General features: G+C 43.5%; 1 protein-coding gene across 1 annotated transcript in view; it reads right to left on the bottom strand.

Annotated features, from left to right (window-relative positions):
• The window catches only part of LOC126482082 (facilitated trehalose transporter Tret1-like), a 74,495-nt gene extending 57,707 nt beyond the window's left edge, over positions 1–16,788 (bottom strand). The window contains exon 1 of the mRNA XM_050106058.1: positions 16,737–16,788. Within this exon, the coding sequence (XP_049962015.1) occupies positions 16,737–16,788 (52 nt within the window). The remainder of the gene's footprint in view (positions 1–16,736) is intronic.
• Between the last annotated feature and the right edge of the window lie 2,599 nt (positions 16,789–19,387).

Raw genomic sequence — 19,387 nt, forward strand, 5'->3', positions numbered from 1 at the left:
GGATGCCGCTGCTATGCGTTTATCTGTTTCCTTTAAAGAGGTATTCTCCGTGACTAATGATCATTTTATACAGGAGTGATGCAAGCGTAGTATAATTTCTGAATTTCTGAACTGTGATCGGATGTGAACAGTGGACGCTATACATCGATATTTGAAGGAAGTTGTTTTTTCATTTTACAGTTTGTTACCGTAGTTTACCATACACAAACCTACAGGAAGGATGTGTATCACGTGCAGGAAAAATATTTCTTACAATGGTACGATAACAATGCTGCATTTCACATGACTGATAGGTCGGAACCGGAAGTGATCTCACACTATAGCCTGCTTTAAGTGAGGAACCATGTGTGCGTTTATGTTCCCTCTTACCAGTACCCTCCTGGTACTGATCCCAGACACTAGAACAATACTTTAAAATTGATAGCGTGGTTGACTTACGTAAAAGTCATCGAACTCCATCCGTCTGGAGCTCCACTCGTTCCTTGTTCTTCTTAAACGTCTGCTATTACATCACAGCACTTTCAAATATTCTACTATACACCGATAAGGGGTGCTAACCTCCTCGACGTGGGCGTGTCTGGAGAAATCTTGCGCACTTGGATGAGCGAGGACTCAGCAAGCTCCATTCATTCACGAGACGTCGAATGTAGCAGTCTAATTCTGGTCAGCTGCAGATTAACTAGGTAGCAGTACTGCAGGGTGGACTGGTCAAAGACAATGCTAGGGGGTCTTTCAGTCTCTAATTTTATCCTAAGACTGCGAGAATGGTCTGACTCCCATCCACATAGAGCTAGATCGTAAATTATGCACTGTGCTCAAGGTGCTAGAAATATGTAGAGTGCTGTCTGGCATACTTTTATGATGTATATGTTCGAGAATTAACAATGAATAGATGTACTGCACAGTCATCTATCCACATTCGCAATGACACTCGTAAAGTAGAGAAGGGACGGTTTAGCGATTATACGGAAATTGGGAATGATGCTGTCACGTCGTTGGTCAGTGTTGAAATTACTGTAAAATTGCTAAAATTGTTTGCACTATCAATTGTGAAGCTTATTATTACAGTATGTCGACGGTGTCTTTTTCACCCCATCCACCCGATTGTATGCTGTTGGTTACCACATAATGATTGACTGACATCGCTTGTTTGAGATGGAGAAAGAGTTTTGGTGGAGGGTCAACACCTTCTGGGGATGAGTAGCATCGAAACAGTGATCACGTATATGATTGCAATACGAAGAATCAGTCGAAACGGAATGCAGAGCCATCAGTTATTCCATCACTTTGCCACATAGTTTAAATGTAGAGGTCGTCAATCACCTTCGGACAGCAGTTTGAGACTCTCCACAACTCCACCAAACTCTTCTAGTTTCCTTATGTTGTAACTGTCTTTTATTTAAAATCATCCACTGTTTGTGGTGTGTTATGGTAGCAGCAGTAGCAACATGATTTATACCATGCGAGGTCTAGTTTTCTGCGTGTGTGTTAATGTCAGTTTAGAACCTGACACCGAACTTGAAGTCGTGGCAGTAAAAAACAAAATTTATGGCAGTGCACAAAGCGTGTTACAGCAGAAAAAGCAATGTTTCAAACAACGACACCGGGTCACAGGGAGCATCTCTTGCGACTTATTGTATAGTTTTTGGGATACGATCATCCTCCTACACTACAGGCGATGCAACTTTACATTGGTCTGTGCAGTGGATAAATACCCGTATATTTAATAGGATTGTTACATGTGCTCGATGCCGGCACGCAGATAGTTTGTAATTTTTCTCTTCTGGATGGTACAGAATAATGTTTGGATGATAGACGTGAATGGATTCTGAGGGACGCGGATCTGATTCGATGTAGAGTCTTTTTTACTTTTCCCAGCAAGAAACACCAGCATAAGAGTTCGTACTGTTGTCGAGCTGCTGCAGCAGGCTTCATTTGACGCTGACTTTACACATCGAACACAAGTGGTGGAGCTACGAGAACATGTTCCCATTTCCATCGAGTGGTTAAAACACGCTCCTATAGCATTAACTCAGTTCGCTCTGTTTCTAAACAGACTGCAGAATGTGGTGGATATTGCTCTCACCGAATTCTGAGTAAAATTGCTAAAATTGATCTCACTATCAACTGTGGTGTGTTTTACAGCACATAGATCCGTATCAACTGTGTCTTTCCAATCCCGAACGTCCACTGGGTACGCTGTTGATCACAGCATAATTATCGAGTGACATCACTCCATGGAGATGGGGGGACCTTGACTGAACACTGGGTATCTGGTACTTGTCGCTGTGGATCATGGGATTAAATGTAAAGGTCATCACCTTAATACAGTTGTTTGGAAGCGTTCCTCATTCCTACCAAATCGTCATATTTACATATGCTGCGATACCGTACATGTGTTTTTATTTTTATTTCTTTCACCAGTAAGATAACAGTATCTCGTTTTATTTGTGCTACCTCGCGCGTGTTGTGAACAGTACCTTCCGGCAATGGTCAACTCCAGAACAGTAATCATGCACATGACTGAAAAATGAAGGAACAATGCTCTTCGAAATGGAGCATCGATACATCCGCTACCCTTTCGATCGAAAGATGAGATTAACTGTACAGGCTAGCACCTTCAGATAGTTGTTGGGAACGCTCTACAATACTGCACACTCTTCCAGTTTTCATATGTTGCGACGTGATCCCCATTTTTGTCAATGAGAAACATCACGTCTGTGTTTTATTGCTACCAGCCTGTGGTGTGGTAGCTGTACAGTTTATGCCATGCCATGTTCAGCTTCCCGTGAGAGCCAGAGGATTGAAGTGTGTAATGTTGGTTTAGCAGCAGCTGACATCGGTCTCTAAGTCATGGTAGAAACAGCAGTGTACACTGATTGGATGCCATGCAACCGAAAAAAAACATTGTATTAAACTGCTTATGAAGAGAAATACAGGAACCCTCTCATGTGATTGATAGTCTGTTGGGAATGGTCATCTTACAGTACAGGTGATGAAACTTTACACCCATCTGTGGAAGCGACTTTGATCACGATCCGTGTGCTCCAATGAACCAATACCTATATATTTAATAGGACCGACAAGAATGCACCCTAAGAGATAAAAGTGAGTAATTTCAAGATATGAGAGTGTCACGAATATGACTCACCAATGGCTGTAATGTTTCTACAGGATCCAACGCAATTAAGTGGTTGAATGGATAGACTTGATTCCAAATTGCTGACTGCTTATTTACCAGCAAGCCTAACACCATCAGTGGCTCGTGTGTGTACCTGTAGACTCAACACCGCTTTATATGCATGGTGACTGTAACGTAGTCATGAGGATCGCGTTTTTAATAGCATGATCCTTACGCAAAATGTATGTTGTGGGCTGTAGAATCCCTCTGTGGTCAGATTCAGATGTAATATCTCAATAGTGTTCCCCGAAAAGAACATTGTGTCCCCTCCACAGATTCCCATTTGACCTCCCTGGTGAGTGTAATCCGACTACAGAAAAAACAAAACCAAAAATTATTTTTCGCATAAAAATACTCGAAGCTTTTTCCGGATTTTACCCAGGGTGGGTATGTTTCTGCTGATCATTTGTGATCATTGGCGGTACACTTCGATGGACGCCACAAAATAATGAGATGCGAGTGCAGTCGAACGTTAAAAACTATACCGATTTTGCTCATAAAACTAAATGAAACTGGGCTTTGTCTATTTTCCTGGAAAGAGAACATTTATTATCGTCGCGAATGTTTTTTACCTGCTTTTTCAATAGTTGCTTTATTATAGGATTTGAGTTGATGTTAAATAGTCCAGCGCAGAACGGCGGGCGACTTCTCTATGAGACTGTGGGTCTGCCCCGGTCCCAGTAGGTGTGTCATATGTGATGTTAAACAAAAGTATTTTCCATCCCAGAGCGAGAGGCCTATTGGAGGCATTGAGGACCTGCCTAGTCTGTGACAGCTCGTCACTGCAGATGCGTCCCCTAACCATTAGTGTCAGCTGTGTCACTATGCTTTAGATGTCCAAAATGCATTCTGGACAGCCGTTCTTTTATCTCTTTTTGTTTAGTTGACTATACCTGATTTTGTGTTGGTGAAGTGCCATTGTCTGAAGGCGGACAGTAGGCTGCTGGTGGAGTAGCTCCCTCCCTCGGTCCATCCACCCTGTAGGTGGAGAGAGGGCCTCGACTTTCGGCAGTTTGTGATTGTATATCGAGGAGAACGCCCTTTCAACTACCGCCACCTCTGCAGTCTTTTAGGACGACGATTTTCCCTTGTACATGTGCTGCATTATGACTCATTTGTTACAAGTGCTGGTTTTTTCATAACGATTTCGAAGTTTAATTAGAACTGTGATGCATTTTTTCCATCAGCTGTAATAGTATGTATTGGCTTTGATTACCTGGGCTGTAGGGTGATTTTTTGTAGGCGTCTGTAGCGAACTCCAATGTCAAACAGCGATAGATGCTGTATGCTTACAGGTAATATACTGTCTAAACTCCTCTCTGTTCAACACCAGCATCTCGTGAGTTGAATATATTTCCCACCAAAAAGAATAAAGATAGTACCTTACGCCCCTACGTTTTTCCTGCCAGATTGTAGATGTAGGGTAGAGTTTGGGTGTTTCTATCGCTGCTTTGCCCCGCGGGATTAGCCGAGCGGTCTGGGCGCTGCAGTCATGGACTGTGCGGCTGGTCCCGGCGGAGGTTCGAGTCCTCCCTCGGGCATGGGTGTGTGTGTGTGTTTGTCCTTAGGATAATTTAGGTTAAGTAGTGTGTAAGCTTAGGGACTGATGACCTTAGCAGTTGAGTCCCATAAGATTTCACACACATTTTTTTATCGCTGCTTTCGCGAGGTATTGCGAAAAGTTTTCCCCAGCAGGATGACACCAGTTGTATGGTATCAGCAGTTTTTGCGCTGTATTGAGCATTTTTGCTGTCCTGGTGTAGTGCTATGCATATAGTTGTGTAATTAGGCCCAATATTTGCGATTAATTACGTAATTAGGATCGATATTTTCATCAGTTTCGAGTGGTACTGCGAAATTTTTTCCCAGCAGGATGACACCAGGTGTAGGGTATCATCACTTTTTGCGCTGTATTGCGATTTTATGCCGTCCTTGTGCAGCGGTATGCATATAGTTGTGTAATTAGGACCAATCTTCGTGTTTAATTACGTAATTAGGATGATATTTGCGTCAGTTGCTTGAACAAAATAAATGACGTACACTGACCTAACGTTGCTTTCCCACTTCTGGACAATTTCCGTGTGTTAGGGGTTGCCCTTAGGCTTTCCATGCAGTAGAGTCAGGGTTCCAGTCGCTATTATGCTGCGTTTTTTATGTGCACTGCATTATTTTCGGGTGTTTAAGCGTTGTGAGCGTGTTTACACAGCGTTTGCATGTCTTTATCCTGTGTACTGGATTCTTTCGGTAATTTACGAGTTGTTTGCGGCTCTGCACATCAGTGTAATGCATTATTTATGAGTAGTTTCCAGGTCTGTAAACTGTATATTGTGACTCCAAGCACGTCAGGGTGAGATTTTTGTACCAGTGTAATAAATAAACAAGGTAAAATTCGTCCCCAAATAAATTGTTCCAAAAATAATTACAGTACACTCCTTCCACTCTACAGCAGCACTGAACACGCTGAGTCCTTTCCCCAGTATTTCTCCCCTCCAGACCGCTGGGGGATGAGGAGCCTGGGGCACACTTGCAGCTGAGAAAAACGCGTGATGTCATCATGATACTGTGCTCCTACTGGCTGAATTGCGTGATCACATGACCCATTGCGGCGCCCTCTAGAGGTGAACTCGCGAACTAGCTCAGTTCTGTGGCCTGCTGGATCGGAGGCAGTTGTCTCTTGTGGGGTGGGATCTCATATGTACGTTTTAGAAATGATAGACGGTTACAGCAGAGACAGATGTTTCCATACATTGAGCATTTGATCTTTAATGCGTCTCGATGCAAAGCATTTATTTGCAGGATCATACTATTCCTCTTCACGTGTTCTATCATTAATGCTCGCTTCCATTTTTCATGCAGTGTGCTGTGGATGCACTTCTTGGCTGAATGAGTGCATGTAATACAGCTGTTAAAACTCCCCCTGTCTGGCATCAACATCTCGCTAAATGAACACATGCTCTTCCACACTGACAGCTCAACAACCACTGATATCTCACCCTCTTGTGTTGGTAACACCACACTAAGCCGCTACTGCTGTAGGTAGATAATAAATTTAAACAAATTTAAACAAATTATATTCGAATTCAACGACATTATGAGCAGTCTCTAGTGTGGGCAACACGATACTAACTCCCCTCAGCTGCATGAGTAAGCTCTTAGAGCAAAATTCTCTCCAAAATTCGAAATTCCCGCCCATTCTGCAAGAGGATAACGTGCCATCATTAAAAGACGGAAAGGGGGGGGGGGGGCCGCCAGGTGACCCATAGAAGGACATAATTCAATTTCTCGCCAAAATTCATACTTCCTGCCATGGGGGGGGCGTGCCACTTTCTCACCGAAAGCGGCCATCTTGGATAACGGTACTCGCGTCATCATCTGACGTCACAGCTGCGATCTTGGATGTTGTCATGCGCTGTTGGCAAGTCTACAGGCCGCCATCTTGGATGGCGTCATTGCCACCATCTTGGATGGCGTCATTGCCGCCATCTTGGATACATCTGGCAACAATGCAATCTGTCCCAAAAACCTCACTACTCTACTACTGTTCTCAGAAAGTTTTGCAAAATCCAGGATTGTATAATGACAGTATTACAAAAAGATAGATTGCTACTCACTATATAGTGAAGACACAACAAAAAGACTTCTAAACAAGGAAGCTTTCATTCAAAATTCCTTCTTCTGATTAGACAACATGCACTCACACACATTCACACAAACACAACTCCCTTCTCACCAACATCAGCTTTTCTGAACTGCAGTGGGAACTCTCCATGCAGTATGTCCTACGTTCCTGTAACCCTCCTGGCCTCATCCTTCGTTAGTCACTGCCCTTTACCTACTTACCCCTTCCGTGTTCCCACTTCAGCATTACATAGTCTTTTACTTCACCCACACTCCACAGTATTTGTATGTTCTACTTTACCATCCTACATCCCTTCCCTGCTATCCCTCCCCCTCCCTGCCCCAGCCTGCTCCTTACCCCCACCACCTGAATTGCTGCTCCCATAATGTGCTGTTGCTTTCAGTCTAGCCTCAGCAGCCAGAAACAGTGGTCATGTGCTTGTGAGTTAAGTTTGCATGCCTATGTATTTATATGTTGTCTAATTCAGAACAAGGCTGTTTGGCCAAAAGCTTACTTGTCTAGCAGAGTTTTTGTTGCGGCTATCTGTGCCTCAACGTTTCCACTATGTGGTCAGTAGCAATCTATTCTTTTCATAATACTGTTGTTATTCTATTCTGGGCTTTCCATTCTTTGACTTTGCCTAGCAGTTTTTCTTCCATACCATAACCCAATGTTGTTTTACTTTGTTACTGTTTTCTAACCCATTACTTTACTCTGTGTGCATCCTTTTCTTTCTCTCATTTCCTGTGGCTTACATGTCGCTTTCCAACACACATCACTCATTGTGACTTATGAGCTACAGTATATCAACCATCTCATCCATGCACAACACACAGCTATGTGATTGTAATTGTTGTTGGTGTGGCATCTCATGTCCCACATTACTACCGCTGATATCATTAATCCTAGACCTTCCAGTTGATCACTCTTCCTGTGTAACTCTCATATATATCTGCATATTATTTTCCATATATTCGTGTGCCATACGGACTTGTACATCCTACAAACCCTTCCCCACTCCCCACTCTTTCTCCTCTCTTATTCTAGTTTTCACAATCCAGACTCGCTTAATCTGATCACATCTGCTATCCCCTCCTTCATACATATCCATCACTAAGCTACAACTGACATTATAGTGTTTTTATTTATATTTATATTTGATGTCATTGTGTTTTCACCTCGATTTCAGTTCATTTTCGCCATTAACTATCGACCTAATCATTCAGTTTTCATCTTGTTAGTACTTCATCCATTCTGTCTTTTTTTTGTTATTTTTCCCACGTATTTTGGCGTATTTTTTCGAGTTTGTTTGCACTTACTTCTGCGTCATTTACGTATTTTTGGGGTTTTATCCTGCACCATTGATCGTTACTCCTTCTATCTGCACAAATACAGAGAAGTTTTCTTATGCCAACCCAGAACCCAATCACTCGTACTGTTCTTGCATTATTGTGTGGCTCATGGAACACCCACAGATGGCCTTACCATCAAATTACTCGTCTCCAGTATCAATCCCTTCTTCCACAATGACCTTCATCTGCTCACATTCCGCCAGTCCTTAACCCTCATCAACATAGTCCTGCAAAACCATGTAAATCAGGTTCAAACCTCCTTGCATTACCTACACTGTATCCATAAAATTCTCTTGCTGTGCAATCCCAGATTCCTCTATCCTGTCTCACACATTGAAACTCTTGTCCTCCACGAACTAGAGCAGCACAACGCCACCTCAAAAAGTACTCCAACCTGTGCACATCGTACTTTCGCCTTTGACTGTCACCATCCGCCACCTGTACAACAGCCTCAAAACCTCCCCCACATCCCCTCAAAGCTGACAAACCCTGTCTCGTAGACCTGCTACATTTACCACCCCCTTGAAAACTCCCATCACCATACAGAATCAAGAACCTAAGCAGACCTGATACACAGTGAGGAATCTTTCCTCCAAAAGCCTTAGTCCCACAGAAGTATCATTACCTTTCAAAGTCCTTAACTTCTGCCCCATTCCCAGATTCAGTTATGTTGGACTTTTTAAAAACCTTCTCTCCTTCTCCTGGTCCACTTCGCCACCAGCTCTGCTAATCAGACTCAACCCAAAACTAATGTTGAATCCTGCTGACTCATGCCAGTCCTCCACTCAACTGTGATACACCCCCACTGCCCCTAAATCACCCCCCCCCCCCTTGCCTCGACATCATTCCCCAAATCCCAAAGCGTGCATGCTAACCTTGCATGCACAGAAAGAACTGCAATTCATGTCTTAAAAACTGGTCCCTATCATATAATCTTACTGCTGCCTAAGGTTCCACCAGTGTGGTTTTGAACCACAAGTATTCCCTGGCAGAAAAGCTTCACTGGCTGTCAGATTCGTCCACCTACAAATCCTGCCATAATGACTCCATTCCTAAAAATCCAGCAGGCTCTCCAGTCTCTCCTTAAAACCTTCGACCCATCCCAGAACCTCTCCCCAAAGTCTCTCTCTCTCCTCAACGTTACAGCCTCCCTACACTTCTACCTCCTACATGCTTCATAAAGTGCATAAATCCAACTACCCAGGACACTCTACTGGACTGTTACTGTGCCCCAGGGAGAGAATCTGTGGTCTTGTAGACCAACACCTTCATCCTATAACCACAACTTCCCGTACTATATAAAAGACACTGACCATTTCCTCCACCAGCTCCCCACAGTTCCTATTCCTTTACCCCACTGTGCCCCTGCTCAGCACTATTGATGCCACCTCCCTTTTCCTAACATCCTTAATGACAATGGCGTTACCAATATTGAACACTAGCTTTTCAAATGCCTGATGGATTCCAACCTACAGCCTCCTTCCTGGTCACCATGACCAACTATATCCTCAACCACAATTACTTCTCCTCTGAAGTCTTCATCTACAAGCAAATCGGGGGCACAGTAATGGGCCCCTGCAAGGTACCATCCTGTGGCAACCTATTCATGGGTTGTCTAGAGGAATCGTTCCCAAACATCCAGAATTACGAATCTTTCATTTGATTCCGATTCATTGGTGACATCCTCATCATCTGGATCATGGATGAGGACACCATATCCACATTCCTCAAGAACCTCAACAACTTCTCCCCCATTCACTTCACCTGGTCCTCCTCAAACCAAAAAGTTACCTTCCTCGATGTTGATCTCCACCTCAAAGATGGCTACATCAGTACCTCCATCCATATTACATCTACCATCAACCAGCAATACCTCCACCTCGATAGCTGCTATTGATTCCATACGAAGAAGTCCCATCCACCAGTGGCCATTGCATCTGTAGCGATGAGCAGCCACTCTCGAAATACACAAATGTTATCACTGAGGCCTTCACAGACAAAAATTACCCTCCCAACCCTGTACACAGACAGGTCTCCCATGCCTTACCTCTTCAGTTACCAGTCACGTCCGGAAGTCCCACTGTCTGATGACAAAGGAGCATCCCCCTTGTGACTCAGTACCACCGAAGACTGGAACAACTGAATCATGTTCTCTGAAAGGGTTTTGACTACCTCTCAACATGCCCTGAAAAGAGGCAAGTCCTGGCCACTCCCTTTTCATTCCTCCCACAGAGGTATTCCACTGCCCATTGAACCTACACAATATTGTCATCCATCTCTAGTCTGCTCCTGCTCTCAGCACCTTGCCTCTTTGCTCATATACCTGTAATAGACCTAGATGCGAGACCTGACCCACACATTTTCTCACCACCACCTACTCCAGTCCGCTCACATGTATTTTCTGTCCTATCACAGGCAGGGCTACCTGTGAAAACAGTCATGTGACCTAGAAGCTAAGCTGGAACCACTGTGGTGCGTTCTATATGGGCACAACAACTAACAAGCTGTCTGTCCACATGAATGGCCAGTGACAAACTGTGGCCAAGAAACAGCTGGGCCATCCAGTTGGTGAGAAAACTGCCCAACACAACGTTTTTCACTTCAGAGACTGTGCCATCTGGATCCTTCCAACCAAAATTTGCTTTTCTGAACTGCAGCGGATGGGAACTCTCCCTGCGATATAGCCTACGTTCCTGCAATCCTTCTGGCCTCTACGTTAGTTAGTCACTGTCATTTACCAATCCATCCGCTTCCCTGTTCCCACTCCAGCATCATACAGCCTTCTATTCCACCAACTGACCCACAGTCTTTTTACTTCTTTCCTTTTCCACTCCCCCTCCACCTCTGTCTAATCGCCCAACTTCACCTATCTGCCATACCTTCTCACCACCCCTCCCTGTATGCTCCCACAAGAAGCACTTACCATCCTCGCCTCTCCCCTGCTATTCCTCCATCTCCCCTCACCAGCCTTCTCTTTACTGCCACCACCCAGACTGCTTCTCCCATCATGCGCCGTTGCCCACAGTCTGGCCTTGGCAGTCAACGACATTGACATCATGTGCGTGTGAGTTGTGTTTGTGTGAATGTGTGTGCGTGAATGTTGTTTAATTCAGAAGAAGTCCTTTTAGCCAAAAGCTTACTTGTTTAGCCGTCTTTTTTTTTTGTATCTGTCTGTGTCTCAGTATCTCCACAATGTGGTGAGTAGCAATCTATCCTTTACATAAGATTATCAGGAAGAGTTCTGAAATCTAGTGAGCACACCAGTTGTTGCTCCCTAATTGCTTAGTCAAGGTCCATGAAAAATACTTCACAAATCTGTGGAAAGTTTTGGAAATTTGAAATACCATGAAACACGGGGTTTAAGAATTTTTTGTCAATTTTCAGTACAAGTTTGTTATTAATTACAGACATATGTCCACTATTGTCATCATCATGAACATTCGTTCTTCCACTCTGAATTGAAGGATACAACTGACACACAATATCTTCACTCATCACATTTAGTCCTTATACACAGAGTGTTCAAGAAAAAGTGTCTAATGCTTTGAGAGGTCATAGTAATAATTGAAAAAAGAAACATAAGTGCAATAAACATGGATTCGGAAGCGCATACTTTCCAAGATAAACAAGTGTTTATAGGAAGGGCTGCACTACGCTTGACTGCGGATATTAGCACAGTTGTTGCAATGGTGCTCTGTCCAATGTGTCGGCAGGATATTATGATACCTTACCCACAGCACTCTACCTACTGTTAGGCAGTACTCTGCCTACTGTTAGGTGGTCTGCAGTCTGTTGTGTGGTTCGAGTCGTGTTGTAGGCTACGTTCGTTTTCGTAGTGTTTGTGCGCCTTATTGTACAGTACGGCCCATTGTGGGTAGCTAACATGTGTTTTACCTTCTTCCAAACTCAGTTTCAGTTATTTGTTTACTGTTATTGCGCTGTTTGTACGTACAAGTGGTGTATCACATTTACAATTTCTCTCTGTCACCACTTGTTAACAATGGAAGCCTGCTACTGGACAAGTGAAATGTCGGATATGATGTTCTGCTATGGTTTAGCAAATGGCTGTAGCTTTACGCTGAAAAATATCCAAGATAAGAATGCGCTCTGATAAGCGTCTCGGCATACTTTTCCAGCCTCTGGGAGACACAGGTAGCCTTGCACCTCAGGAGACTGACAGTGGAAGGCGTATGTGCTACATTTGGTGGACGAAACCCCTAGGACCGGTGTGCGATGAATAGCAGATGCTGAAGGCGTTTCTCACTGTCTTACTTGGGGGGGGGGGGGGGGGTACTTCATGAACAACTGCTGTGCCCATATCATTTACAGTGCGTTCAGGCCCTAAGGCCACAGGATTAGCGGTTCTGTCAATGACTGTTGCAGAAGTGCGCCACTGATCCACTGTTCACATCCAAGTTTTTATTTACCGATGAGGCAAGGTTCACAGGAGATGATGTTGTGAATTTCCATAATCAGCATGTATGGACAGACGTTAATCCCCAAGCAATTCACGAAAGAGGGCAACGTATGAGCAAGCATACTTGGAAATACATTAAAAGGACCATACGTGCTACCAAACAGAATAACTAGGGCGCATTAGCTAGACTTTGTTATTAATCTATTGCCTACGTTGCTGGAGGCTGTGTCATTGCAGCAACAAATACAGATGTGGTTGATGCATGGTGGCTGATGGTGCAGAAGCACACTTTCGTCACAATGTGCGTGAGCATCTGATGCAGACATTGTAGGACCTCTGGACTGGTTGGGTGGGCCCCACACATTGGCCTGCTTGTTCCCCAACCTCAATCCGCTAAACTTTTCGCTATGAGGACACTTGAAAGAATTGGTCTACGCCACGCCAATCAACTATGTGCGGACACTACAGGGTCACGTCTTCAGTACATGCCAGCGGGTACAACAACAACTGGGTATACTTCTAAGGGTCGGTTATTCCTTAAGCTGGAGGGCACACGGGCGCATCGTGATGAATGGACGCCTAGTTGAACACCTCCTGTAAATACTTGTTTATCGCCGAAAGTATGCATTTCTGGACCCATTTTTATTGGACTTCTCTCAGAAAATTTGAACATCCTAATAGGGTGCCCCTTAAAAAACGGACGCCTCACGCCCAAGATTCAGGTAACAATGCAATAACTAAAGGAATGGATAATACGAGGTTCACTCCAAAAGAAATGCACACTGTTTTTGTAAAAATACAGTTTTCATTCTTCATATGTGAAATTTTTAGTGTGTAGATACATCTTTCCCGCTTGTTTTCAAACTTAATTCAATCTGTTCCCGTGAGTGGCGCCGTCACAGCATGTCTTCAATATGGCTGCTACACTTGACATTCGTCAGAAGCAACTTGCTGTCATAGAATTCCTGTGCTGTGAAAACGAGACAGTGGGAAACATCCACAAGAGGTTGAAGAAGGTGCATGGAGATGCTGCTGTCGTTCGCAGTACAGTTAGTTGGTGGGCAAGCAGGTTACGTGATGAAAGCGGGCACAGCAATATTGAGGATTGTCCTCGCAGTGGCAGGCCTCGTACGGCACACACTCCAGAAAATGTGCAAAGAGTTAACGGATTGGTGACTGCTGACAGACGCATCACCGTGAACGAATTGTCACGCTACGTTGAGATAGGGGAAGGAAGTGTTTGCAGAATACTGAAAGTGTTGGCGTTAAAAAAGGTTTGTGCCAGGTGGGTTCTCTGGATGTTGACAGTGGCTCACAAACAAACAAGAATAACGGTATGCAGCGAACGTTTGGAGCAGTACGAGAATGGTGGAGATAAACTTCTTGGAATAATTGTGACAGGTGATGAAACATGGCTCCATCATTTTTCACCAGAGGCGAAGAGGCAATCAATGGAGTGGCATCATGAAAATTCACCCAAGAAAAAAAATTCAAAACCACACCTTCTGCTGGAAAAGTTATGGCTACGGTGTTTTTCGATTCCGAAGGACTCTTGCTTATGGGCATCATGCCCAGTGGAACCACCATAACTTCTGATGCATGTGTGACGACACTGAAGAAACTTCAAGCTTGACTGAGTCGTGTTCGAACACATCGGCAAAAGCAGGATGTTTTGCTGTTGCACAACAATTCACGGCCACATGTCAGTCAAAAAAATCATGGTAGCGATCACAAAACTCGTATGGACAACACTGAAACACCCACCTTACAGTCCTGACCTGGCTCCATGTGACTATCATCTCTTTGGGAAACTGAAAGACTCTCTTCGTGGAAGAAGGTTTGAAGATGATGACTCCCTTGTGCGCGCTGCCAAACAGAGTCTCGAACAGGTTGGTCCAGAATTTTACCGTGCGAGTATACAGGCGTTGGTTCCAAGATGGCGTAAGGCAGTTGAGAGGGATGGAAATTATGTTTAGAAATGAAAATATTGTTCCTAAAGGACGTATCTACACAATGTAAAACTTTCAAACATGTAGAATAAAGGATGGATTTAAAAAAATAGTGTGCATTTCTTTTGAAGTGACACTCGTAGCAACGTTAAAAAACATGCAGTTACCTATTTATAAGAGATTCTGGAAGTGGTTGCCATCGGCATCCAGGTATCGTTGACTTCGTGTGGTGATGTTAACAGCAACACACTGTAATTCTGCAGACGTAGTGTTGTTACTTTCTCTAGTTTCCGTTTAAGATCATCTTTTGTGCGAGGATTGTCGACATACATTTTGCTTTTTAGTGTGTCCCATAAATAAAAATCACATGACATTAAGTCTGGGGACCTTAGGGCCAGAGGGTTATACTGACAAGTCTGTCTTCAGAGAACACATTGATGATGTGGGCCATACCTTGGTCAGATGTATGAGTGGTTGCTCCATCCTGCTGGAATACTGCACACAGATTATCTGCATTTGTTAATTGTGCACACAAAGGGTCACAGATTTCTGGATGTTTGGCACTGTTAAAGTTTAATTGAAAACACGTGGCCAATAATGTGCATGTCGGACAAAGCACACCAAATTCCTATCTTCTCTGCGTGGAGAGGTTCTTCATGCAGGATATGTGGTTTGTTCCAGGATCAGTGTCTGCAATTCTGGGCTTTACGTAACCTGACAAATGAAACCAGACCCAGTCTGACATGAAGTAAAGCATGGGGTCCAAGTAACCGTTAGCAATCGATGTTAACAGCCAGTTACAATAATGAACTCTTTTTTTTCCTGATCGCCAAATCTCAACTGTTGCTCCAGACTCACCATACAGGCTTTTATTTTCATATCTTTTAGTACATGGGGTACCAGATATACCAGCCTGCTATGGTAACCTCTTTACTGACTTGCGGGGAATTCTCGTAACGTCCATGCGAATTCTGTTTATTGTCCTCACTGTCGATCACCTACTCCTCTGCACATTTTCAGCGACTCCTACAGCCCAACATTTCTTGTACAGATCTTCAGTGGTGCTGGTCGTGGGAAATTTCCTACCAGGACACGTCACGTGGAACATTTCTTTACATTCCTTGATGGAGCTTGTCTTTATGTAACACTCCACACTATCAATTCACTGGTCTAATAAAAATTGCCCGATTTCTGTAACATCTCAAGAATATTATTTTCTCACAACAACTGACGCATCTGCGCTCAATTTTCCGATAAAATGCAGTGTAGCCAACTTTCGAACAGTGTCGCCACTTCACAAGCAGTTCGAATAGAGATGATTAACCGATACGTGAGCCGTACCGGTCTTATGTAGGACATCCAGTTGCACAAATTCTGCGATGAGAGTCAACAGCCTTCCGTATTATATAATATCTTCCAAATTATTTTTTTTTGTTGCAGTGCTCCTTTTGGATGGCTACGGTAGACGAAAGAGAAGCAGTGAGGTTTCTCACTGTGGCATCCCTAAGCGCACTATCCTACTGCGTCAGTAAGCGTAGCAACTGTTCCCCCTTTCCCTATAGCGATGGCCGTCTGGAACTTCTGGGGGAGTACCTCGCTCCGACATTATGACTGCCGAGGACAGAGGAACGTTGAGGGTAAGATAGCACCAACTCCTTCCCGCAGTGCTGACACCATTATCTGTATTTTGAGCTTACGTTAAAACAGAGGTGAACATACAGAAATACTGGTAGCGTTCGCAGCCAAATGAACATTCTCCAACTAGTGTTGTTTAGCTCCGCTAGAGCTGCACATTAAAAGGAGTCAACCTATCGTGGCCAAACTGTACGTGAAAATGGAAGTTACTTACCGGATAGCCCTCATATGACTGGTTTGAGGATCATTCCACCTGTCTGGTGTGGTAACTAAAGTCGTGCAGCTGAATCACATCTAAAAAATCTTTTCCGCCAAAGACTAGATCAGTGCACCTGTCTATCCTTGGCAAGTTACCATGGCAGAAGTGGTTAGACCTTGTTGTCTCATACATAAGAAATATTACACGATAGCCATGGCAAACTGAATCTTTTATAGAGGCTTGCGCAGGTGTTTTATCCTATTAGTATGAACGAGACTGTTTTTTCACGGTGACTTAATTTTGTTGTAGCCGTCTCTTGCACTTATGGCCGTAACATTTGGAGTAACCATACCGCCACAAGAAGATTCAAATTGGTAAACTCACCCCAGAAGGCAGCGAGGTACTGCAGGTTTGTGGTGACGAACGGTATCCGCATCTTACCTGTTTAACAAAAAGAGAATTAGATAATTTGCAGGATAAAAGGCATCAACGCCGTAGGATGAGCGCTGCAACAATCTAAATGAGTCCCGAAGATCTTAAGGAGTTCATGAGGAGTGTTGTAAAGCTCGTAATTCTACAAGACAACATATTTCTGAAATAGTAAGCGTAAACAGTCTCATCACATTTAGCAAGACAGGCTCATTTCAGCTGCCCTCTTTAACTGAAGGGAGTGGGACTGTGACGTACAAGACCAACGCAACTGTGTAAATATGTGTCTGCTTGTTTGGCACAAGTATGGGAAAGCATTTTAGTGTTGGTTGAAATGTGCAGTGTACTTTCTTTTTGCTTTTTAGTGAAATAGATCGATAAAAAGGAAGTATGTTCGTAGACCATGAAATACCAGATTGTAGTGAAACATTAATGACAGGGACAGAAAAAGAAAGGTGATTTATTTTATTGTTCCTAGCGCTGACCAAGTGCCAATGCACTATATCGATGTTTCATCATTGCGGGTACAGCAACAGTTTCTGTGCGTGGATGCAATATCACCTAATTCAGGAAGCACTTTTCCTGTGAATCGTGTCAACTGTTCTGTGAACTTTCTTTCAGTTTTTTATCAGTCACAGAAAGGGCTCACCGACAGCCTTACAAATGCCTGAACTTGAATTTTGAAACACGAGGAATGATAAGGAAATGACGACTTACCTCTGTACTATTTGTCAACCTGCGGAAAGGATCGACAGTGTTGGGTAAAAAAATTATATTCGAAATCCTTAAAAGGATAATTACAGAGTCAGGCAAGTAATGCATGAAAGCTGAGATGGATTAAAGTATGTGGCCAGTATAGGTTCGAGTTAAAGAATGATAGAAGGGTATTGTCTTGTTGTTTAATTTTTATCGTGAAAAAGGTTTGAGGGAAGCGATAGAAATTATCAGGCAAGAGCGCGCCCAGGATCTAAGTTTTTATTGGGGGAGGGGGACCACTCACATTAGATCTCACTGAGGCGATACAAATGCGAAACGACAATACATTGCAATAAAAGTTACGCGACGTATATCCGTGAGGCAGTCATGTTGCCACAGGAGCAGTACAACAAGGCACAGAAGGCGGAAATAGCCTCACGTGTGGCGCACTGCTGCTAGCCCCGGTGGGCACAACCTCTCATTATACCACACATTTAATTGTGACTAGAAAGAGATATGGATCTCACTGCAGTGTTTAAGGGGCTCCGGAAAGGCTCAAAATCATGAAAAGTTCAATTTTTACTTTTTTGCGTTTTCTGAATCTGCAGACTATTACCTTTTAATAGATATATAATTTTTTCAATTCCGAAGACTACAACTATTTTTAAATTTTTTTTGAAATGTGGTGGTGGTGGTTAGTGTTTAACGTCCCGTCGACAACGAGGTCATTAGAGACGGAGCGCAAGCTAGGGTTAGGGAAGGATTGGGAAGGAAATCGGCCGTGCCCTTTCAAAGGAACCATCCCGGCATTTGCCTGAAACGATTTAGGGAAATCACGGAAAACCTAAATCAGGATGGCCGGAGACGGGATTGAACCGTCGTCCTCCCGAATGCGAGTCCAGTGTGCTAACCACTGCGCCACCTCGCTCGGTTTTGAAATGTGTTCTACATGGGCGTGACCCACTGTGGCGCTGTTAAACTGCTGTCAAATGGTGTTATTATTAACGTCCGTGTTCATCAGGTACATTTTAGTGATGTGAGATAAAGTATGTGTTGTGGCTAACCTGTGATGGTTCAATATATATCGCTGGTGTAGTTCCAAGTGTAGGGGACTGACCTCAGATGCTAAGTCCCATAGTGCTTAGAGCCATTTGAATCATTTGAAAAAAAAAAACTTGTATTCACCTACTGACGGTTATTTCCACAGACTTACAATGGCGTGCAGTAGACAGTTATTTTCGTGAGCTATACAATACCTTATAGATAATCTGTTGCTCTGTTCATTTATCCACTGTCAGATCTCATATGACGTGAAAGTTGAGAAGGCAGTTTATTAAATGGATGGTGCCACGCAGTATTGGCTGTTATTGGAATAACTGCTAGTTACACATGAGCGGTTATTGTAATAACTGCGGCCGACCGGTGTGGCCTAGCTGTTCTAGGCGCTTCAGACTGGAACCGCGCGACCGCTACGGTCGCAGGTTCGAATCCTGCCTCGGGCATGGATGTGTGTGATGTCCTTAGGTTAGTTAGGTTTAAGTAGTTCTAAGTTCTAGGGGACTGATGACCTCAGATGTTAAGTCCCATAGTGCTCAGAGCCATTTGTAATAACTGCTACTTCCCAGTAACTGGTTATTTCCATCTGTTAAGTTTTTTTTTTTTTCTTTTTGCAACCTCTACTGGAATAGTGGTTTTTTGAAAAACAAAAGTCAACGTTACGTAGCCATTGATACAACAGTTATTATTTGACAGAATTTCTTACAGACGTCCTCTAAGGCACTATTGCCACTGAGGCAATATGATTTACACTACTGGCCATTAAAATTGCAACACCAAGAAGAAATGCAGATGATAAACGGGTATTAATTGGACAAATATGTTATACTAGAACTGACCATAATAACGGCCTT

Source organism: Schistocerca serialis, chromosome 5 (assembly GCF_023864345.2).
Source record: "Schistocerca serialis cubense isolate TAMUIC-IGC-003099 chromosome 5, iqSchSeri2.2, whole genome shotgun sequence".
Taxonomy (NCBI): domain Eukaryota; kingdom Metazoa; phylum Arthropoda; class Insecta; order Orthoptera; family Acrididae; genus Schistocerca; species Schistocerca serialis.